Genomic DNA, 21,512 nt, shown 5'->3' on the forward strand with positions numbered 1-21,512 from the left:
ACAGATCCCATTCGAATTTTTTTGTGACTTTCTGTTAAGACGGGCACAAAACCTTTTTGAAGCCTAAATGGTCATGAACAGTGTGACCGATAACAGTTTTTGAAACATCAGTTAAAGAAGGATCAGGGCAGAAATCGTTAAGCGACGATTTTTTTCTGATTTCATCATCGACGCGTTTCATGTCCTCGGTGATTATCGAGGGCGTTCCTCGAACGTTCTTCATCGTGCCTATTAATTCTACTATTTCTAAACCTTTCACACCATTTTCGGACTTTTATTTTCATTCATTACATTATCACCGTACATAGCAACCAACTGCCTATAAATTTCAATCGGCTTAACGTTTTGATGGTTTAAAAACCGCATGACTCCACGTATTTCACACTCGGCGCTAATATTGATTTTTCTATTCATTTTATAACGTAATAACTCATACGTAATTAAAGATATTTCAACGAGACAACTTACAAACAACAATGTAGTGTGTACGTTACTGGGGTGGCCATGAACAACACAGATTCGCCAACCTTAAGGAGAGAAATATCCCAGAGGTCTTTACTTTAGAGATGTCCCTCGTACATCTACTATATGAAAATAGACATACATATATATGTATATATATACGTATGTACATACATATATATATATGTAAACAAGTCTGTACTTTTGTAGTCGCATATTATTATTATTATTATTAATATACTAAAATATTTGCTAATAAAAAACTCATATACTTGTTTAACAGCGTGCATTAATTTTAGTGCAACAGCAATCGATTCATCCCATCGAACGTTAATTATCCAAATCATTGTGTAAATAGAATATTCTAAAAATTTTTAAGAGTTACATCAGCGTACATCACACCATGGTATGTACCTACTCACAATGAAAGTACTAAAGGTAAAGAAAAATAACGTCCTTAGAATCAGATAACCAATTAGATACATCTAGGTCAATGTATTTCTCAAATCTACGATGGTATTTTCATTGGCCACTTTGTCTTTCTCTATCGTCTTTCACAATTATACTTCCCTTTTCACTCTTTTTTATCCCAAGCAGAAGATATGTCCTGATTACTTTCTCGCTTTATCACAATAAATTGATAATAATTTTACAAGTAATTTGAAATAATTATGGCATTAAATTTTACAGTAATAATCGACTAGGATAACTTTTCAAGTTTAATTAGCATCGAGGATTTAACCATTGAGGAAATTCATTCTATGTATTATTATACTTCCATAAACAGCTTTTTACTAAAGATATTCTTTATTAAATTTTACTGATAAACTGCACAAAGTAATATCTCAATGATTTTAGGTAATCCTGCTTTTATCATAATGCATACATAACTTATACATACGAGTATATAATGCACTTGTATATATTATTCTCACCTCATTCCAACTTGGAGAAAAAACATACTGTTAGTTAAACAAATTATGTTTATTCAGTAATACAAATAAATAACAACAAAGAATTACATACTACAGAGCCTCTTCATATACATATACGTAAATCTCTACATATAAATATTCATCGCTATGACAAATTAATTTCATACCTAAGAAAACATCTGGTTTTGACAAAAATTATTTCAAATATTCCAAGAATTAACATTTTTAATATCAAGGAGTAGCTAAAATCTGTGACAGGTCTCTGTTACATAGACGTGTATTATAAATTTGATGGTTGTTACAGATTTGTGTCACCTGGATGATGTATGAAACACTATTTGTTTTAGCTAATGAATATATATGTTGAGGAACAGTGTGAAAATTACTCACGAGACATGATCTTAAATAAATGACATCTTTAAAGATGTTTCAATTACAATAATAATAATTAGAAGACGCCCGGGAGGCATATAAAAATATGATTTAAAAGTACAAGTTTTGCTAGATATACAACATAAAAATTATCTACTTTATGTCTAATTAAATTGTATTTATAATTACTTACATTCTACGTCCAAAATTATTCTTTTACTGACGGTGGGTGGAACACCATTAGTTGCTATACAAAGATAGGCACCCATTTCCGTTCTACTAATTCTTGATAGTGTTAATTGTTGACCGTCTAGTACATTAACTGCAACACAGAATAAATATTATTAAAATTATTAAAAAATAAGAATAAAAATTATTTTATAATTATCCTCGACTCACGGGATATAAAATAGTGCTCTATAGTTATACAGTTATAGTTATAATAATGATATAGTTCTATTTGATTAATTGTAGTCCATAAAATATAGTTATGGAAACAGTAACGGTAATTCTTCAATAGGATACAGTGACTTCCACACAAAAAATTAAACATGAGTTTTTATTTTTGAAAATCCTAGTAAAATTTTCTTCTAATTTTTAAAACAGTAAAAAATAACTCTGTTCTTTTAAACTTTTATTAAATAATGGGCTTCGATTTATTTATCTTATTGAAATAGTACAAAACAAAACTCAAGAGAATAAAACCTGAATTACTTAATTTTACGTTAAAATAAAAAATTAATTTAATATTAACAATTCAAACACAAATCTACCGTTTACTTCATAATCATATTGCATGGAACCAGAAATAATACTCAAGTCAGACCTAGAAATTGAATAGAATTTTCAAGAAAAATAAGTAAGCAATGCAAGTCTTACTAGGAGACTAATGGAGACTAATGAGAAATTCACTTCTTCAAGACAAATATAATGTAACACGTCAGCATGCCAAGCCCAGTAAAATTTATAGAGTTTTCGATCCTCTCTTTCTTTCCATTAATGGGAATATCAAGTACAATAAAGACTACGATGAGTAAAAATTACTTTCATAGCAAGCAATAATGGCTGACGACTCTTGAACCTTAGATATTTTAAAAGCATCAGAGAAGTCGAAATACTGACAAATATACTATAAAAAGTTATAAATAACCTTTTCTGTTTTAAGACAACGCATTATACATTCTACCACATTTGGGAGATCAAACATTTTAATTATCCATTAAACGAGAGTTACGCCGAATTTTATGTAATGTCAGCCCTGTAATATTTTTTGCTTCTCTTTTTGTCAGTTCATAAAAATTCGAATCTACCTTTCACTCCGTATTTTAAGCTTGAACAAGATATTATGCCATGCCTTATTAATTGCCATATTGATCTTTATTTAGCTGTTAGTACAAGTGATCAACTAATTGATTTTTCTAATGTTCCGGATGGCTTCAGATAGCCGGTTGAAATTTGTTGAGTCCAGCTGTTTTCTTCGTGTATTGTATACCTTTAAGTTTTACCTCTCTGAATTTCTGACAATGAATTGTTTTTAGTTTGGACCTAACAAAAGGCTGATGAAAATGTTTAAAAGAGCTGTTAAAATTAATAAAATATAACTACTTCAGCCCGCCCTGAAGCATCTACTTCTTGCAGCGATAATTCTCCAAGCCATTTTTCTAGAAATAAATAATATTTATTCAATATTTTAAATAAAAATAATACAATAGTGTCTAATTTTTGCCATTTTGATTCAATAAATAACCGATTTTTAAAAGTTTTTATTTACTTTTTGACTGAATTTACATTAATATTCTCAGAATTAAATTCTCTACAAGTTTTGTTATTAAATTTTCCCCATTTATTAGTCATTTACAAAAGCTATTGTACAACACAAAAAATTGTACCTGAAAAAAAAATCTTTTTTTCGATACCGAATTTTGTGTTTTGTTTCGGATATCTAAAAGCCTACTAGAGTTACAGTTCTGAAAACTATTTTATCCTATTTTCCAGCTAAAATTACATAAGAAACCATCAACTTTACTCCTTAATTTGTGTCCCAAAAATTTCAGTAGAACTTTTTTTTATTTGAAGAGCTAAAATACGGCAAAATCTTTCCGTAATACGAAAATAAAGCGTTTCCAGACCTTGTTTATATTAACGTTTTTCATTACTTTCCCTAGTAGAACATTTCCTGATGTAGACGTGATAGCACAGTAATTCGGATGTTTCTGTTCAGAGTTTGTCGAGATAGATCGGTTTTTTCCTGTTTAGTCTTCGGGAATCACAGTCCAGGTATTACTTCAGACGATGGATGAGGAAGATATGTATGAGTGAAAATAAAGTGTAGTCTTGTACAGTCTCAGGTCTCAGGTCGACCATTTATGAAATGTGTAGTTAATTGAAAACCCAACCGCTAAAGAACACCGGTATCAACAATCTAATATTCAGATCCGTATAAAAGTAACTGCGTTTACTAGGATCTGATCGTTGGAACTCTCGACTTCGAAATCAGCTGATTTGTGAAAACGCTTTCACCATTAGACCAACCCGGTAGTATCACATCGTGATAGATCAGTTTAAGTAATAATAAGTGTATTTTGGACATTCTTTACGTGTAAAAAATTAAAGTAAACTTGTGAAAAGTATAAAAATGCAATATGTCAGCCTCAGCCCGCAAAATCCAGCCGGAAATATAAATTACGCATATCGTTGGAAAGGGAAGGTTATGAGCTAGGCACAGGTACCCAATGTCCGGTGCCGAGCGAGCGAGACTGCTTCACGAGCGTTGCAAAGCTAGCACGGCGCGCTCAGTGAACGACGCCGACGGTGCGAGCACCTCTACCGCTGCTTGTTATGCCTTATGTATTTTACTTTTCATATCACAGACCAATGATGAAAGATTTGTCGTCGTATATTAGTTGAAATAAATATGATGTACCATTTGGTGTCTGTTTTATGTTAAAATTAAATTTAGTACTCGGTTAATGTCTCGTTTTTATTTCAATCCAATACACCAAATGCGAGTCACTGACATACAGATCGATCAATTTATCTGTAGACTTGGCCAAATGAAAAAACTAAAATTTTCCATTAGAAACTTTCAGATTTGTTCAAAAAATACGATGGTGGCTCTCCCATTGGTCGGTCTGTAGCTCGGAGGAACTTCATCCAAGGTCTGTAACGTTTTGCATTAAACCAACGGCTTGCGCTCCAACACACAACACCCGATTTTTTCTGCCTTAATTTCCCAGAAAAATCAAAATTTCACAGTATGTTTTTCTGATATTCTTGGAACTTCTTATAAAATAGAAAAAGATTAATAAACTTAATCATTTTATGTAAAATATTAATCTGACTTGTGTTTACTATAAATTTGTTTGTTAGAACAATGTAAGAAGGTAATGAGCGGTATATATCAGTTTCAGGATCCTGCTGCCTGAATTAATTCTACAAATTTATAATATGAATTTATCATGTCATATATAAAAGACATAAAAATAGTACTACATAAAAATGCCAGAACTTAAAATATCTAAAAAATAGTCTCACGTTTTCTTGATTACAAAAAGTTTCTTATATTTAATTAACTCGCAATATATAAGTAAAATTAGTACTAATAATATAATTAAATAAACATAGAACTAAAATAAATTATAGGTAATAAAGTTTTCTAGGAATCGTATTTAAAATCTTAAATTTGGGGCTCCAAAAACTCTTCCAAATTTTATAATAATATTTAATGAATTACATAATAGGAATGTTATTTTTATAAAAAAAAAAAAAATATTAATTTGAAAAAAAAAGAGTAACTTTCATTGGAAAGGGGACTCGTGTACAAAAAATAGTATTTTTACGACCTGATCACTCAGAATTTATTTTATCAACTAAATTTAAGGAACAAAATTAAAGAAAAAATATTAAATAATTTTTATAAAAAAACATTTTTTTTGTTAATTCTGATCGGGCATTACCGCCCTTCAACCAAGGTGTTATAATGTTATTTATTTTATAATTACTGATTTTTCTCGTTGCTTAGGATCTACAATCGATACATTTTCAATAACTTACTCAAAAAAATATTTCATGAGCATGATTACATAAATACGATATCTTATTCTTATTAAAATATTAATATTTAAGACACATTTGCTATTAAAACTGATAATCGAATCATTACGTTTTTTAAAAAATTCGGTGTAGAAACTGTAGTTGCAAAAAACATGTATTTATTGTTTTTAATATAAAATCTGATAACCGTAAGGGTGCCAAATAATTAAATAATTCATGACTAGTTATGTATTTGCAATCAATACAAAATATATGTATTTGTAAATTATTAGTTTATTGTAATTTTGTAGTAATCGTGAATTTTTATACGTTTTTTTTTATGGGATAGAGCCTGATTTAGGACTCAGATCAGTAAGAGGACTGAATATCACCCAGCAAAGAATCAGAGTTGCATATAAAAGACCTGAGACTCAGGCAAAGAAAGTAATCTGAGAGTGAAGGGGCGAAGGACAGCCCCCTGTGGAACCGTCGTGCGTCTGCACTTGTGCGGATGGGTGACGGTGATGAATCACGGGGACTCTGGACTCTTGGACACTAAGGGAACCTCCTGGGGCCATGCAATGCGTAACTGCAGGACCGGCCCCGAAGGGGGAGAAACGGTGAGATAGGAGTTTTAGTCGGTAGGGTGCGGGTACACATAGGCTCTTATTAACTACTAGCCGAACCCGTGCGAGTCCGACACTCCCCCATTTATGTGGGGTGCGTAAATGGCATTTCTCAGACTCATTTATTCACAAAAAAAAGTTATAATAGTAAGTTCCGTAATTGTTCTTATAACAAATCTTCATATATCTGATAACTAACGTCTTCTTATGTTTAAATCAGTGTCTGAATTTTTCTACCATTTCAAGTGATCAGATGTTATAATGATATTTATTTAATAATTATTAATTTTTCTCGTTATCTAGGAGTTACGATTGATTCATTTTTAATAACGAACTCAGAAAAAAAATTCTAAACTTGTGTACCCTTGATTCTAAATACGACACCTTATATTTCTTAAAGTATTAATATTTAAGACTGATAATCAAATCATTAATTTAAAAAAAAAGTGTATGAAACTGAAGTTGCCAAAACCACATTTTTAGTTTTCATTAAATGACACGGATATTTTTATCGAATACTAAAACTGTTTAACTATCCCCAACTTTCCCATAAAATCCAAAAACGGGTTCTACACTCTTGAGACCCTAAAATATTGAATGCATTGGAAATATTTTTTTTACGATTATAGAATTTACTACATAAAACCACGTACGTTAGTTACTAAATCAGATAAATATAAAACGAAGAATTTTTTTTACATATACAAATATATATTAAATATTTTTAGAATCGTAACTTTTTTATGAAAATTTTAACAGGTATCGAGTTCAACATTTAAAAAATGATATAAACATCGGATCATAATATTAATGATTATTATTTCAGTGTAATAAAGTACAAATATATTAGTATATATAAAGTGACTTTATTTTAAAAATACAAATAATAGTATTGCAATTCTGTTTTAGTGTGGTTTTAATCTTGTCTAATGAAACCCTCTAGCCATATCATATATTATTCGCTAAGGTTAGCTGAATACATAAAAGTCAGGTAGGCAACACTCTCGTATATTACATCTGACCGTCGTGTCGTAACCTAGTTGTGTGTGTACTATTGAAGCAGAAGATTATTTAAGTCTACTACTTTGTACTATACGTGTAGTTTATGGGTTACAAACATAATGCACTAGTTTACATATAAGTACTAGCATTAATATTACGAGCTAGTTTATATAAGAATATATAACAACTGATATAAGCTTATATTATACGTAAATATTAAATAGTCGGTTGCAACACGGTTATAATATATGTAATAGTATATGTAAAACCTTGATCGTGATTCATGATGATCGCGATAAAAATTAACACACATATGCGCGCGCGCACACACACACACACATACACACACGCATATACATTCAATTGATGCATATTGTTTATTTAATAATTTAAGTACGATACAGTGAAACTTCTACAAAATGGAACCTCCAAAAAACGGAAACTTCCTCAAAACGTGCGGTTTCTCAAGTCCCAATATATTTTTATAGAAATTAATCTCTTCAAGATGGAAAATTTTGCAATACGGAAACTTTAAGGAAACATAGATTTTACTTTTAATTTTACATATTAATCTTGTTCCATAAGACGGAAAGGAAATTTAAAAAAAAGAAAAGATTTTACATTCTCACGATTTGCTAATTATAAATCCAGTAGATTATTATTATAATACAGTAATGTAATTGTTGTTTATCTAATTATACTCAGTAACCTTCTTGGCTCCAAACTTGGTTCAAACTCAAAACAAGGAGAGGACACAGAAAATAAAATTTTGGGAAAGCATTGGGTATGGTCGCATAGCTGGAAGAATTAGCGATTCGTGTAAACAGCGTTGATTTGCGACAGAATATGTTAACTGCTAGAAATATTATTGAAAACGAAAGATGTAACAGTAAATTATTGAAACAGAGCACTGTATTTGATTACTTTAAAAAATGATTTTATTTTAGAATTAGTGTTAGATCATGTTGTGTTTTAGGCTAAGTGAATTTTTTCTATTTACTTGTATTACCGAGGTCTATACTTGAAGTGAAGTGTATAATTATTGAAAATAAAGTTCCAAGAGTAAATTATTGAAAGAGAACACTCTACTTGATTATTTTATAAAATGATTTTATTTTAGAATTAATCATGTTATATGTCTTCTAATTAAATGTAACTTTTAAATGAAAAATTACTAACAACTTTTGAAAAATGGTGGTTAATGTTCTCTATATGCAGTATAATTTTCGCGTTATTCCGAACGTTTATCCTTGTCTAACTACATTTTAGATTTGTATAATTCATAGGACAAGACATTACGATAAATTAGCTCGGTTTTTAAAAACTCTGGAACACTAAAACCTCTTCAAAACGGAATTCTTACTCGGTCCCGTCAGATTCCGTTTTGGGGATGTTTTATTGTATATGTAAATTAACGTCTTTTGTTTTTCATTAAAGAGTATTACAAAAAAATACGCTACCGAAATTATTTTCCACGCTTCTTAAGAAATTAGTTGTTTTTTGTTTTACAAAGTATCATAAACACTGGTTACAGTAGTCTTATTATGTCACTTGTGATGAATTTTAAATCTAACAATTCGCTAAATAAAAATGACAAATAAATCATTGGTTATCTTACATTATTCCTGATTCATTTTAAGATTAATCAACATTATGTTATTACCAGAATAAATCTACAAAACACTAAGAAAAACTAACAAAAAGAACCTTTTTTCCTACTGGTTATTTTAAAAAATGAAAAACTTTACTTTTGCAAAGCTGACGTAGAAAATGTATATATTAATTAAACATAATTACTTACTTAATTTTATTAATTGTGTAAAAAGTTATTAAGTCGTGCATGAACTGATATTTGCAAAATAAAATATACAATATTAAATATTTCTTGCTAATGCAGAAGATTTACAATAATTCTCCGAAGAAAATGATTAGCTAGCACCCTGATTTATGAGCAGCAGTTTATAATGACATCCACATAATCTTTCTGTAATAGACAATTTTTTTTCCTCAGTGCAGCAGTTATACAAAAACATTCTATTTTAAATGCTTCTTTATACCCTCGTAATTAAAGTTACTTTTATTACTAATGTACATTTTCTTATTCTCATTTTATCAAAAAAAACATACAGGTTTTTATAAAAAAAGCTATTACTGAATAAAAATAGATATTACTTGTAAAATGGCTAACAATTAACTATATTAGAAAAACATTGGTCGGCCACAATAAGAGTAGATTATTTAATAAACCACGTATGTAACATTATTGGGTATTTCACTTAGACTTAAATTCAAAACAGCTAAAAACATTGTTTTTGTTTAGTCTTTCTACAGCTAATTTTATGGGGTAAAAAGTTAGTATAACAAGTATAAAATTACAAATGTTATAAAAACCCGACTTTAAAAAACCCGAAATAAAATAAATATTTTTAAAGTTCATGACATTTATGCCTAAAAAACCTTTGGGAGAACATGACAAAATAATTCTTTGAAAGAACCAAGTCGATAATTGCAATAGGTGCCCTGAAAATCTGGGAGATACATCGCAGAGGTGAAAGAAACACAAAACTCTTATTTTTTTTCGTTTCGCTACGGTCGGGGGTTAAAAATGGAATTAAAATGTTTAAAAAAAAATAAATACAGATAAAAAATATCTTTCTGGAATTTTATTTTTATGGAGTGAAATTTTTTAAGCATAATTAACTTACCTTTTGGCGTGTTACAGTATCATTTATACTAATCGCATTATAACCGAGGTAAAATCCAACGGGTTGGTAGGATAGGAATAGGATAGGATAGGATAGGATAGGATAGGATAGGTTGGATAGGAAAACGAATTTAAATTCGTTTTCCTATCAATTCTTTACAATTCTATAAAAACTATTCTTGATCCATTTATAAAATGAAATAAAAAAAAAGTGAAGGAAAATCAAAAAATTTCCTTTTATGAGTTGAATTTTATTATATTTTGAACCTACTGTATGAAAAACGCATTGAATTCTAAATGTGTCTAAACTGTGTAATAATTAGTATTTTCCTTTATTCTAATTTAATTTTATCGTTTACTTTATCCATGTAATTTAGTTGCTGTTTACTTGCAGTCAGGTATTACTTATTTATAAAAATTGAAAAAAGAACCCTGTATGTTTATTTACATAAGTTTAATAAATTAAATGTATTTCATTTTACGCTCTCTTGATGAAATGAAACAATATTTAACAGAAAACATGTATCTTTCAATTAGATTTTGTAAAAAAAAAAACTATTGGGAGTACTGTATAAAAGAAAGATTTTCATAGATTTTCACCTATCATTTGAATCTAATTCCTAATATTTATTTCTTTAACATAAAAGGTTGCTACAAAAATCGATTTATTCTCTACCCCGTATTTTAGTTTTACTTTAGAACGTATGTGTAAAACTTTCCTTTCAAAAGATCAGGTCTCACTCCTTTTAAAAAGTAAAAAAAAGTATTATTCCGCGATGTATTGAGAAGATTCACACATTTATACATAAAATTGAATTTATCTCTCCTAATCTAATCTATGTTTGTCGTTTTACGATTACCCCGGAATTCTCTGTTTTTGTTTAACGATCATATCTTGAATCCAGTGTCTGGATGTATTTTAAATATTTCTTTTTTTTATAAAACATCCTTTAATTTATTAACAGATCGATATCAAGAAAGACTTCACTTAACATTTTCCATACAGAAAATAATTTTACTTAACAAGAAACTAACACTTTTTTTCTGTTCAACATCCGGAACCACCGTAAGATATTACTTCAGAGGATGAATTAGGATGATGAATTAGTTTGAATGAAGTGTAATTTTGTACAGTCTCAGATCGACCATTCCTGACTGTCTTTACTAGGATTTGAACTTGGAACTCTCGACTTCGAAATTAACTGATTTGCGATGACGAGTTCACCGCTACACCAACCTGGTAGGTTAACAAGAAACTAACTAATAAGTAGTATGTGTGAAGTGTGATATAGAGGTCACGGATTTGGAGCTCGGTGTGCGGTGTGATCGCAGCTACTCACTGTCAACAAGAGTGGGTTGGCCCACGACCTCCGGTGGGAGGTCTCTGATGCTTCTAGGGTTGCAGGAAAAAGCCATCAAAATCTGGCGACTTGTAGGGCCAGCACCCTCCTTGCCTAGGACATTCTGGCTCGCCTGCCTGCCAAACCGAGGGGATCGGGGTTATTCTAATGATGACATGGGGGACCCATGCGGTATGAGAGGGTCCGAGTAATAGAAAGGGCAAGCCTGGATCCTAGTAGGGTAGGAACGGGGACGGGTAGCCCTCTTGAGGAGGAGCGTCTTAGCTGTCCGGAAGAGAGGGTCGAGGCGTTCTTGCGATTTAGGGGGGACCCCGGTGGGTGGCCTCTGGGTAGGGTCAACTAGGGGGGGGGACAGGTTGCTGCAACAGCACCCTGAGGCAACCGAGTTATGTCTCACTGGCGGGAACCGGTTGCCTTGGGGGTCTTCAGAAAAAAAAATGTAAGCATATGATTCAATGTATGAATATATTGAATTTATGTATATATATATATATATACTAGCGAACCCGACAGAAGTTGTCCTGTTCAAACGTTGTAAATCCAAAAATTAAGATACTTTTCAAATAAGCTATACATTTTTTGGACCATTTTGATGAAAAAATATGTAAAAAAAATTATTTTTAAACACCTGACGCCACCACGCGTAAAGTTATCACAACTCGACCTATGAGATCTATCAGCGTTCTATCGAGAGCTTCAAGTGAATGTTTGTGAGCCATAGTGCATTCATCCCAGATAATAATTTTGCATTTTCTCAAAACTTCAGCCATGCCTGAATGCTTCTTTATGTTACACATTACCTTTGGATTTGTGTGAATTTTCAATGGCAACTTGAGTGCTGAATGCGTAATCTTATATATATTGCCAACGCAAAAACGTTTCCAAAGTTGCCACTATTTCTCGCTCCTCCATCTGCTCGATGTAGTTGTATTGGCAGCGTGTGTTAATTTGTTGCTCCTCATTGCCCATGAAGTAGATTTGCAAAAATTTTGAATCGGCATCTTATACTGAGAACAAAGAACCAATTTGATGATACCCTTGGCCCTGAATCGTAAATGTTAATTCAAAATTACCACCATCCTCATTCTGAACGATTTTTATCATTTGGAAGCAAGAATTGAATTCACGAATTTTACGCAAAAACAATTTTGATTGAGATGTGGCTCAGCCAATAGTGTTTTCAATGGTTCTGATGGCGAATTCAATGGTGGAAGTGAAACTTTTCCTGATGCGCAGCAAAGATCGTCGATTCACCTTTGTATTTAAATGCATGAAAGTTTTGGCATTCTTTGTCCATATTGCCGATGACAATTAGTGCATGTGACGAATAGTCTATTTCCGGCTCATATTCGAACGCAAGGTGGTGAAGTGATGCACGTGTCAATGAGCGACGTTCTTGCACGCGCTGTCGACCATGTGCTCTGTGTTCGTCGGTGACTCGTTGACGTGCCTTTCTTTGTCTCAATGTATTAGCTCGAAGACGTTGATTGTGATGCTCTCGGCTTTCATTTGCACGTGTGTTTGCAACCTGGTCTCTTAAATTTACGTTGTCCGTCAATTGATCTTCTGCCGTTCTATTTATCCGATGGTTATGGACTATTTGTGCATGCCGTGTACGTCGTAAAATTAATAATTAGTATAATTAATAAATTTTCATCCATATTACTGCTAATTTTCACTTAAGATCATTCTACAAAAGTACCTCCTACATTATTTATTTATTTAATAATTTTGAAGTTTCATAACAATGTCATAGCTTAATTAATCAATTAATAAACAAATTAAAGTACTGTAAAAAAACAACGTAGTTAAAATTTTAGTAGAAATTTTTATTATTTTTCCCATTCTTTATTTATTTTCTCACTCTTTATTTCAACATCTATTTTACCAAATTTTAGATAATTGTAAATTAAAAACAATTTTAGAAAATTTTTTATAAAATTAATCGGCTACAAAAATTATAACTTCAATTTTTTAAATATACTTTAAACTATAATTATTATATGTAACTTACATTTTAATTTTATAAATGTTATAATTTTTTTACAAACTTACATTTTTATTTTCAAAGAGCCGTTCAATACTTCATAAGTTGCATAGAATCAAATGAAAACTGACAATTTAAATTTGTAGGTTTAGTTGATTGTTATTGAATGCACGTATACATCATTAAAATTCATGAAAAATCATGTAAAATAGTATCTTCAATACTGCACCTTACAAATTTGCACAATGTATATTTTTTAATTACACTTTAAAACGTTATTTCAATAAATAATAATATAATATTCTCAATAAGCGCGCAATTCTAAACGCGATCGCAGCGCTGTCTACCAGATCCAATTGTGAACCTTAACCATCCAAGATCTACAGCAACATATAAATAAATTAAAAAAACATTTTCTATCGGATCAAATTGTGAATCTAAACCATTCTCGAATCAACTTAATCACACACACACACAAAATTTCATCAAAATCAGTCCAGCCGTTTAGGAGTAGTAGTCACATACACACGGATAGACGATATATATATGCATATTGAATATAATGAATAGTTTCAAAGTCTTTCTTAGTATTAGTTAATTGATGAATTAAAGAATACTTTCAAAACAAACTGAAATGTAGCAAAGTTATTTAAAATAGTAATCTACACACTACTTTAATATTCCGATAGAAAGTGCGGTAACCTTTTGATAAATGTAAAGGTAATAAACCAAATTTTAAAGGAGAAGGATCTAGTAAAATCATTTTAAAAATTATTTGAAGAAGATATATTTACATAATTAATCTTAGTCATAATTTGTAAAATAAAAATTGAACTTATTTTTATAACTCGATATAAAGCAATTATTATTACTACAAACAAATTAATCAGAATTTAGTTTTATTTCAATCTTTTGTAAAACATGTTTTTATGTTTATGAAGTATGAAGTAGACAAGTTATATGACTTTTTATGAAATCCTTTTCATATTTATGCTGAATTTTTACAATATATCAAATTAGAACAGAGATATATCTAAATTACATCATCATGAATGCAATTAAGTTTTATTATTGAACGAAAAAAGTGTTGAAAAACGTTTTTAGTTAAAAGATATATTCATGCAATTTATTTTTATTCAAATAATTTAAATAAATTACAATTAAATTTAATGAAAAGATGTCTGATTTTGTGACAACTTAATTTTTTTTTTTAAATTTACCTAGTAAGATAAGAAATACACCTATACAGAAACAGGAATTTAAAGCACTTTCATCACTCATGAAAGTGCCTACTTATTCTTAATGAATAAATAATGATGGCCTAACTAACTGACATTCAGCGTCCTATAAAACCTTCCTAAAAAACGATGCTATAAAAAAGATTTTACCGGTCACATACAAGAAAAAAAAACTGTTCGTTACACGTGAAATTACTATACGCACTTCAATATAATCAAATATTATTTCTACAAAATAATATAAAAAAAAAAACAAAAAAATACAACATTAGAAAGAAATCTATATAGGTTTTCTATAAATGAAATCATCTTGCAGGTTTTTACTTTCTTGTACGAAGTAAAGGAAGTATTGTGATCGCGAAAAATCTCGGTTTTCAGATTTCAACGGAAATATCTATTTTGACCATCCCTGAATCTATTTTGACTAGTTTCGGCATGGTGTCCTTACGTACATACGAACGTATATATGTATGTATCTCGCTTAACTCATAAACGATTAGCCGTAGGATGTTGAAATTTTCAATTTAGGACTGTTGTAACATCTAGTTGTGCATCTTTTATTTCGATTGCAATCGACTTGACCAAAAATGTCCAAAATAACCCAAAATCAACAAAAATTAGATATTAGATTTTTTCTTAAATGCAGTAATAAGTGCTCATTGAGAGCTTTTCAACGATTATGTCATAAGTGGTACTTATTTTCATTGGTCCCAGAGTTATAGCCAACTAAAAGTTTAATTAATGAAATCGTTGGATCTTACAAGGGGAAGGCACATCGGTTCGATTCGACTTCATTTCCTTTTTCTTTTTTTTAACTTTTATTTTTAATTTTAATATACTGATTTATTACTAATACCTCTGATTGTAGAACCTTTACAGTAAATAATAATTCAATAACAATAAAAAAATAAATATGAAAAAAATCGGAAGTTATTAGTAAAATAAAATTTTATGTACTTTTAAAAATGTGTATATGTAATTTAATAGGCGTACAGAAAAGATATGCAATATTATATATTTTTATATAATAACATTACATTAAGGTATTCCTTCAGAGAATGATATGTGTGAGTGTAAATGAAGTGTAATCTTGTACTATCTCAGTTCGACGATTCCTGAGATGTGAGGTTAATTGAAACCCAACCACCATAGAACACCAGTATCCATGATTTAGTATTCAAATCCGTATAAAAGTAACTGCCTTTACTAGGAGTTGAACGGTGGAGTCCGAAATCAGCTAATTTGGGAAGACGCGTTCACCACTAGACCAACCCGGTGGACAATTAAACATAATTTAAATTAACCTTACTGTTATTTATTGCTGTTCATTATGTATGTAATTTAGTCTTTATTATAAGAAAAAAAGATTGTTTTTTTTTTTGTAATGAACTTTTACTTTCAGCTACTCTGTTTTCTGTCATTTGAATTTACAAATTATATCAAAAACTCAGAATCATTTGTTGTAAATGAAAATTCTTGAAGGTCTAATAGGTTGGATAATGGGATAATGCTGCGTTCTTTGATCTAGTTTTTGTATCATTCGTTACTGTTACGATCCTCGTCATCTGAATTGCTTTTGTCTTTGTCAGTTTTCTCTCAATGGTCGTCAATAAATTCATCTATATTTTCTAAGTTAGCCTCAGTGTTTGCTAAGTAGTCCATGTTAATAAATCTTTAGTAATTATATTTTCATAAGTCTTCCTGTAGGTCATCAAATGTCGTCATAACTTCCGTTTCTGTAGCCGAGTGCAAATAATTGTTTTCCTTTTGGAAGCAGTGTCGAACCGTCTCTGCCAATTCGCATTTAAATTCTTTCGACAGCCAAATTATAGCTCAGGCACTGATATAGATTTAGTCAGTTGAGTAGAGTTGACTGTGCAGTTTCAGTAGTTGCTATCAGAAATTTCATTAAAAATTTTAGAGTAATTTGAGATATTTAATTACACTGTATGTAGTCCATAGACTGGATAACGCTTGTCGTAACTGGTGGGAACCCAGCCAATTTATAACGGCTTAATGCAATATTCGGATGACATGTGGTGTTATCTAAAAAGAGAAGAACGTGTCTGTTTTGCTGCTTCATTCTTGTGTTAAACCCTCGCTACTACTCCTCCATAATTTCTGTTGGATTTTTTGTTTGATCTCCATACTACAGGAAGATTATCTTTATTAATGTTTTTAAAACACCTCAGTTTATCAGCCTTTCCAATAACGAGCGGTTTTTCCAGTTCTCCCGTGATAAAACTGCAAACAAAAACCTTTCCTTGAAATGCTTCTCTCCTGTACAACGTTCTCTTTTCAAGCAGAGTATTACTCGGTAATACACGATAGAAAAGTCCAGTTTCGTCTCAGTTTGCAATATTTCTAGGTTCGTAATTTTCAGCCAAGGTAGAAAGTTTTGTTTTCCACTCAGTTACTGACTTATCTCACGCACACCTCCAGCCTCGTCAGGTCCTTCTTAAACACAATTTGATGCCACTTTTTAAAACTTTCCAGCCAACAATTTGAAGCGCTGAAATTGGTGTTAGTACTACCTAATTTCTCTGCAACTTCCTTTGTATAGTGCTGTAAAATTACTCCTGAAATTGGTAACTTTCTTGCCCTTGCACTCACAAACCATTCCCAAACAATTTTGTTAATTTCTTAGTTGCCAGTTTTTTGCATATGCCTTTTATTTGAACCGCTCCCTTTTAACCTTTCAGTTTTAATTTTTTTTTTTAATTTCATAGATTTCAGTGTTACCTAAGCCAAATTTTTCGACCAAGTTTTTAACGGACACTTTGTCTTTTTCACTGGCTTCGATTAATTTGATTTTTTGTATTTAACCCGGTGGAGGTCGCGCCGATATGCGTCACGTAAAGGGTCGCATGCGGTGGAAAAGACCGAACATCATAAACGGTGTTATAAATCGAGTATACTTGCGTTTTTTTCTTTGTAATATTGTTTACTTTTTTATTAGATGATATTTTTAAGTTTTCTTTATTACAGTTACAAATACTTATTTCTTTAATTATATTATACAATTATATAAATATTTGAAAAACCGTATAACATACATTATATTTATATTATATTACGGTAAATTAATAGTCAATAAAACAATACATTACAAAGAATTAGCTTAGTTACTACAGAAGAAATTAAAACATTATTGGAAATAATCTGAATAATATAAATCTGAAAAAACAGTTTTGTCCTACTCATCATCTACCTCGGGATTTTCCTTTTCATTTTTAGCACATCCAGTACATGAAACTACTGTGTCTTTCCGGTAGATGTAAGCAGCACAATGAAGACAAGTAGTTTTAGTATTTCTGTTCTTTGAACTGCTACAGAAAGTGCATCTTTCAGTACTATTACCGCGAGCGCCATTTTCGGCTGTTTGATTTACTGGTTGACGTTTCTTTCCCAGAACATCTTGAAGTCTCAATCAAATTCCTAGAGGAATGTTCGGTATTTCTATACATTTCTCTAGAAATTCACTACACAATTTCTTTGAAAGTATTTTTAAAAATTGCTGTCAGTTTGTTATGCCAATTTTATTCCTTAGAATTATGTAACTGTTGATACCTCCGATGTTGAGCATGGGGAAAAACAGCGTCAAACTTTATCTGTTGCTTTTCCGTTAAAAGCAACTTCTGGCTTGTTAGCTTCTCTAGATTGAACATCAATATTGTCCCCGCAGTGCACTGTAGATAAAACGAGGACAACATTGTTTTTCTTTGGAAAATACGATAGTAAAAGGACGTCATCTCCGAATCCAAAAATGATGCTCTTACAGGTTTATTTGTTGGTTTCCACAAATAGAGTAGGTATTTCTCTCTTGTTTTTTTCTAATTAGTACCTACTAATGTATCAAGTTGGAGTTTTTTAGTAGGCCGAGTGTAAAGGGCACAGATGCGTACCAATTGTTTGTTGTTGTTTCGTTGCGATCCTGAAATCGGCATAATCAATCTTTCGACGATCGCATGTGGGCTGTTATCTTTGCGAAATGGTCTTTCAGGTTTATGTCCGGCGTATACCACCATATTATAGGTATAAAACGTTCTCGTGTCGGTCAGCGCGAAAATCTTCGCGCGTAATCGTACTATGTACTCGCAGAAAGATTCAAGGCTTTCATAGATTGTCAAGGTGCATAATTTGACTTATAACGATGAACAAAGTCTTCAAACAAATGCCGAATCGGTGCCAATTTGTCCATCGCTTTTTTTTCTTCCCTGCTCCTTATATCCTCAAAATGACGAACAAACGCCAAACGGTCTTATCGGTAGCCCGTAAGTCTTCTAAACTGGTATGTAACGCTTTCAAGACTCCGGTCAGGTAAAGAAGACCAGTTACAGCTTTTATTCCAGCCCGATTCGTGATAAGTGCATCTCTTTCCCTAGAATAATTTTCATTTGCATTTTCAATCCAAATACTGGTGAACTCTACAAGATTGTCTAGTATTTCGTCAGGTAAAAAGTGTATCCACATTTCCAACGGGGTTTTTGCATGCTGTACACCTCTACATGCTACTGGCAAATGGATAATGAAAAATGTAAATAATGATTATATTGATAATAATGACAATATTCCGTCTTCGAGTACGCTCCCGTTTAACAGCAGGATTTATGTGCACATTCAATTTGGTATTGTCCCGACCGAGGTAATAAGGCTCGTCATCCGGTCGAAACTGTTCACAATTTCCTTTGTCATCGATTTCGGATTCCGCGGATTCTTTGGAATCACACACACGCACAGTAAAGAAGACTTTTGTAATGAACAAAAACAACACATGGATAAGTTACGTATAGTGTCATTACAAAATTAATTTAAATAAAGATTGTGACTCGAGATAAGGAATGATGAAAGTGTGTTAGTTATGATTCACAGGGGAGTCTAGTTTACTGTAAAAAGCAAACTGGTGCCATCGCCTTTTAACACTCTCTGTCTGTCTGTCGTCTATTATGATTTTCTATTATATTTTACATTTTCATTTCTGAAAATGTAAACATTTATGTAGTGTTAAATACGAATTTATTAGTTTTAACTCAGACATGACTAATTTTTATTTTTTGTTCATGCAGGGTAATTTGTAACATAGCGTAATTTGTTATAATGTATGTACAGAGTGTAAACATAATACTGTACAGTATACGTATTCTACTTTATATTGTGTAAATTTAATACTGTACTGTAGTATAGTAATACTGAAGTATGTAACTACTTGATAAGCAGACGTACACACTTGATATGCATTAAATGGGTCGACATATTTTTTGCATAAATTACAGTACGCTATTCGATTCTCAAAAAGTGTTTCAGTTAACTCGTGAAATTTTTTCCGTTTCCGCGTCAGCCAGGTTGCCGTTATTTCAGGGAAAATTAAACTTCATATCTTAGGTAAAATTCACGGGACAAGGGAAATTTTCTATTAATTAACTATCCAGGTTTACAACCTGGATTTAACTCAGGTTTTATTGTAGTTTTCTAGTTAAATTAGACTGATTATTCCTGCTAAATTTTTAATAAAATTCTTCCTTAACAAAAGAGAAGTTTCCAAAAACTATTACCATTTTTAATCAATTGAAGGGCATAACCATCGAAGAAAAATTGTGCGTTTAGGATAAACAAGAAAATTTATATCAGATGAGGAAAAAATTCTGTAACTAATTAAAATCGTTCGATTCAATTACGTTTTTATTTTAAAATAACAAACATATATATATAATTTACAGTAGACATAATTAACCCTATATCGTAAATACGTTTATATATATATATATATATATATATATATATATATATATATAGAGAGAGAGAGAGAGAGAGATAGAAGAACAATTGCTAACATGTACAGGAACCAAATAGCAACAGTAACAATTGAAGAACATAAGAAAGAAGCAGTAATAAGAAAGGGAGTCCGACAAGGATGTTCCCTATTTCCGTTACTTTTTAATCTTTACATGGAACTAGCAGTTAATGATGTTAAAGAACAATTTAGATTCGGAGTAACAGTACAAGGTGAAAAGATAAAGATGCTACGATTTGCTGATGATATAGTAATTCTAGCCGAGAGTAAAAAGGATTTAGAAGAAACAATGAACGGCATAGATGAAGTCCTACGCAAGAACTATCGCTTGAAAATAAACAAAAACAAAACAAAAGTAATGAAATTTAGTAGAAATAACAAAGATGGACCACTGAATGTGAAAATAGGAGGAGAAAAGATTATGGAGGTAGAAGAATTTTGTTATTTGGGAAGTAAAATTACTAAAGATGTACGAAGCAGGAGCGATATAAAATGCCGAATAGCACAAGCGAAACGAACCTTCAGTAAGAAATATAATTTGTTTGCATCAAAAATTAATTTAAATGTCAGGAAAAGATTTTTGAAAGTGTATATTTGGAGTGTCGCTTTATATGGAAGTGAAACTTGGACAATCGGAGTATCTGGGAAGAAAAGATTAGAATCTTTTGAAATGTGGTGCTATAGGAGAATGTTAAAAATCAGATGGGTGGATAAAGTGACAAATGAGGAGGTATTGCGGCAAATAGATGAAGAAAGAAGCATTTGGAAAAATATAGTTAAAAGAAGAGACAGACTTATAGGCCACATACTAAGGCATCCTGGAATAGTCGCTTTAATATTGGAAGGACAGGTAGAAGGAAAAAATTGTGTAGGCAGGCCACGTTTGGAATATGTAAAACAAATTGTTAGGGATGTAGGATGTAGAGGGTATACTGAAATGAAACGACTAGCACTAGATAGGGAATCTTGGAGAGCTGCATCAAACCAGTCAAATGACTGAAG

General features: G+C 31.2%; 1 protein-coding gene across 1 annotated transcript in view; it reads right to left on the reverse strand.

The window, feature by feature from the left end:
* Positions 1-21,512, reverse strand: part of LOC142321058 (lachesin-like) — a 438,367-nt gene that overhangs the window by 158,784 nt on the left and 258,071 nt on the right. The window contains exon 5 of the mRNA XM_075359063.1: positions 1,963-2,091. Coding sequence (XP_075215178.1) covers positions 1,963-2,091 — 129 coding nt within the window. The remainder of the gene's footprint in view (positions 1-1,962; positions 2,092-21,512) is intronic.

The sequence above is a fragment of the Lycorma delicatula genome, chromosome 3, assembly GCF_047948215.1.
Source record: "Lycorma delicatula isolate Av1 chromosome 3, ASM4794821v1, whole genome shotgun sequence".
In the NCBI taxonomy this organism is placed as follows: domain Eukaryota; kingdom Metazoa; phylum Arthropoda; class Insecta; order Hemiptera; family Fulgoridae; genus Lycorma; species Lycorma delicatula.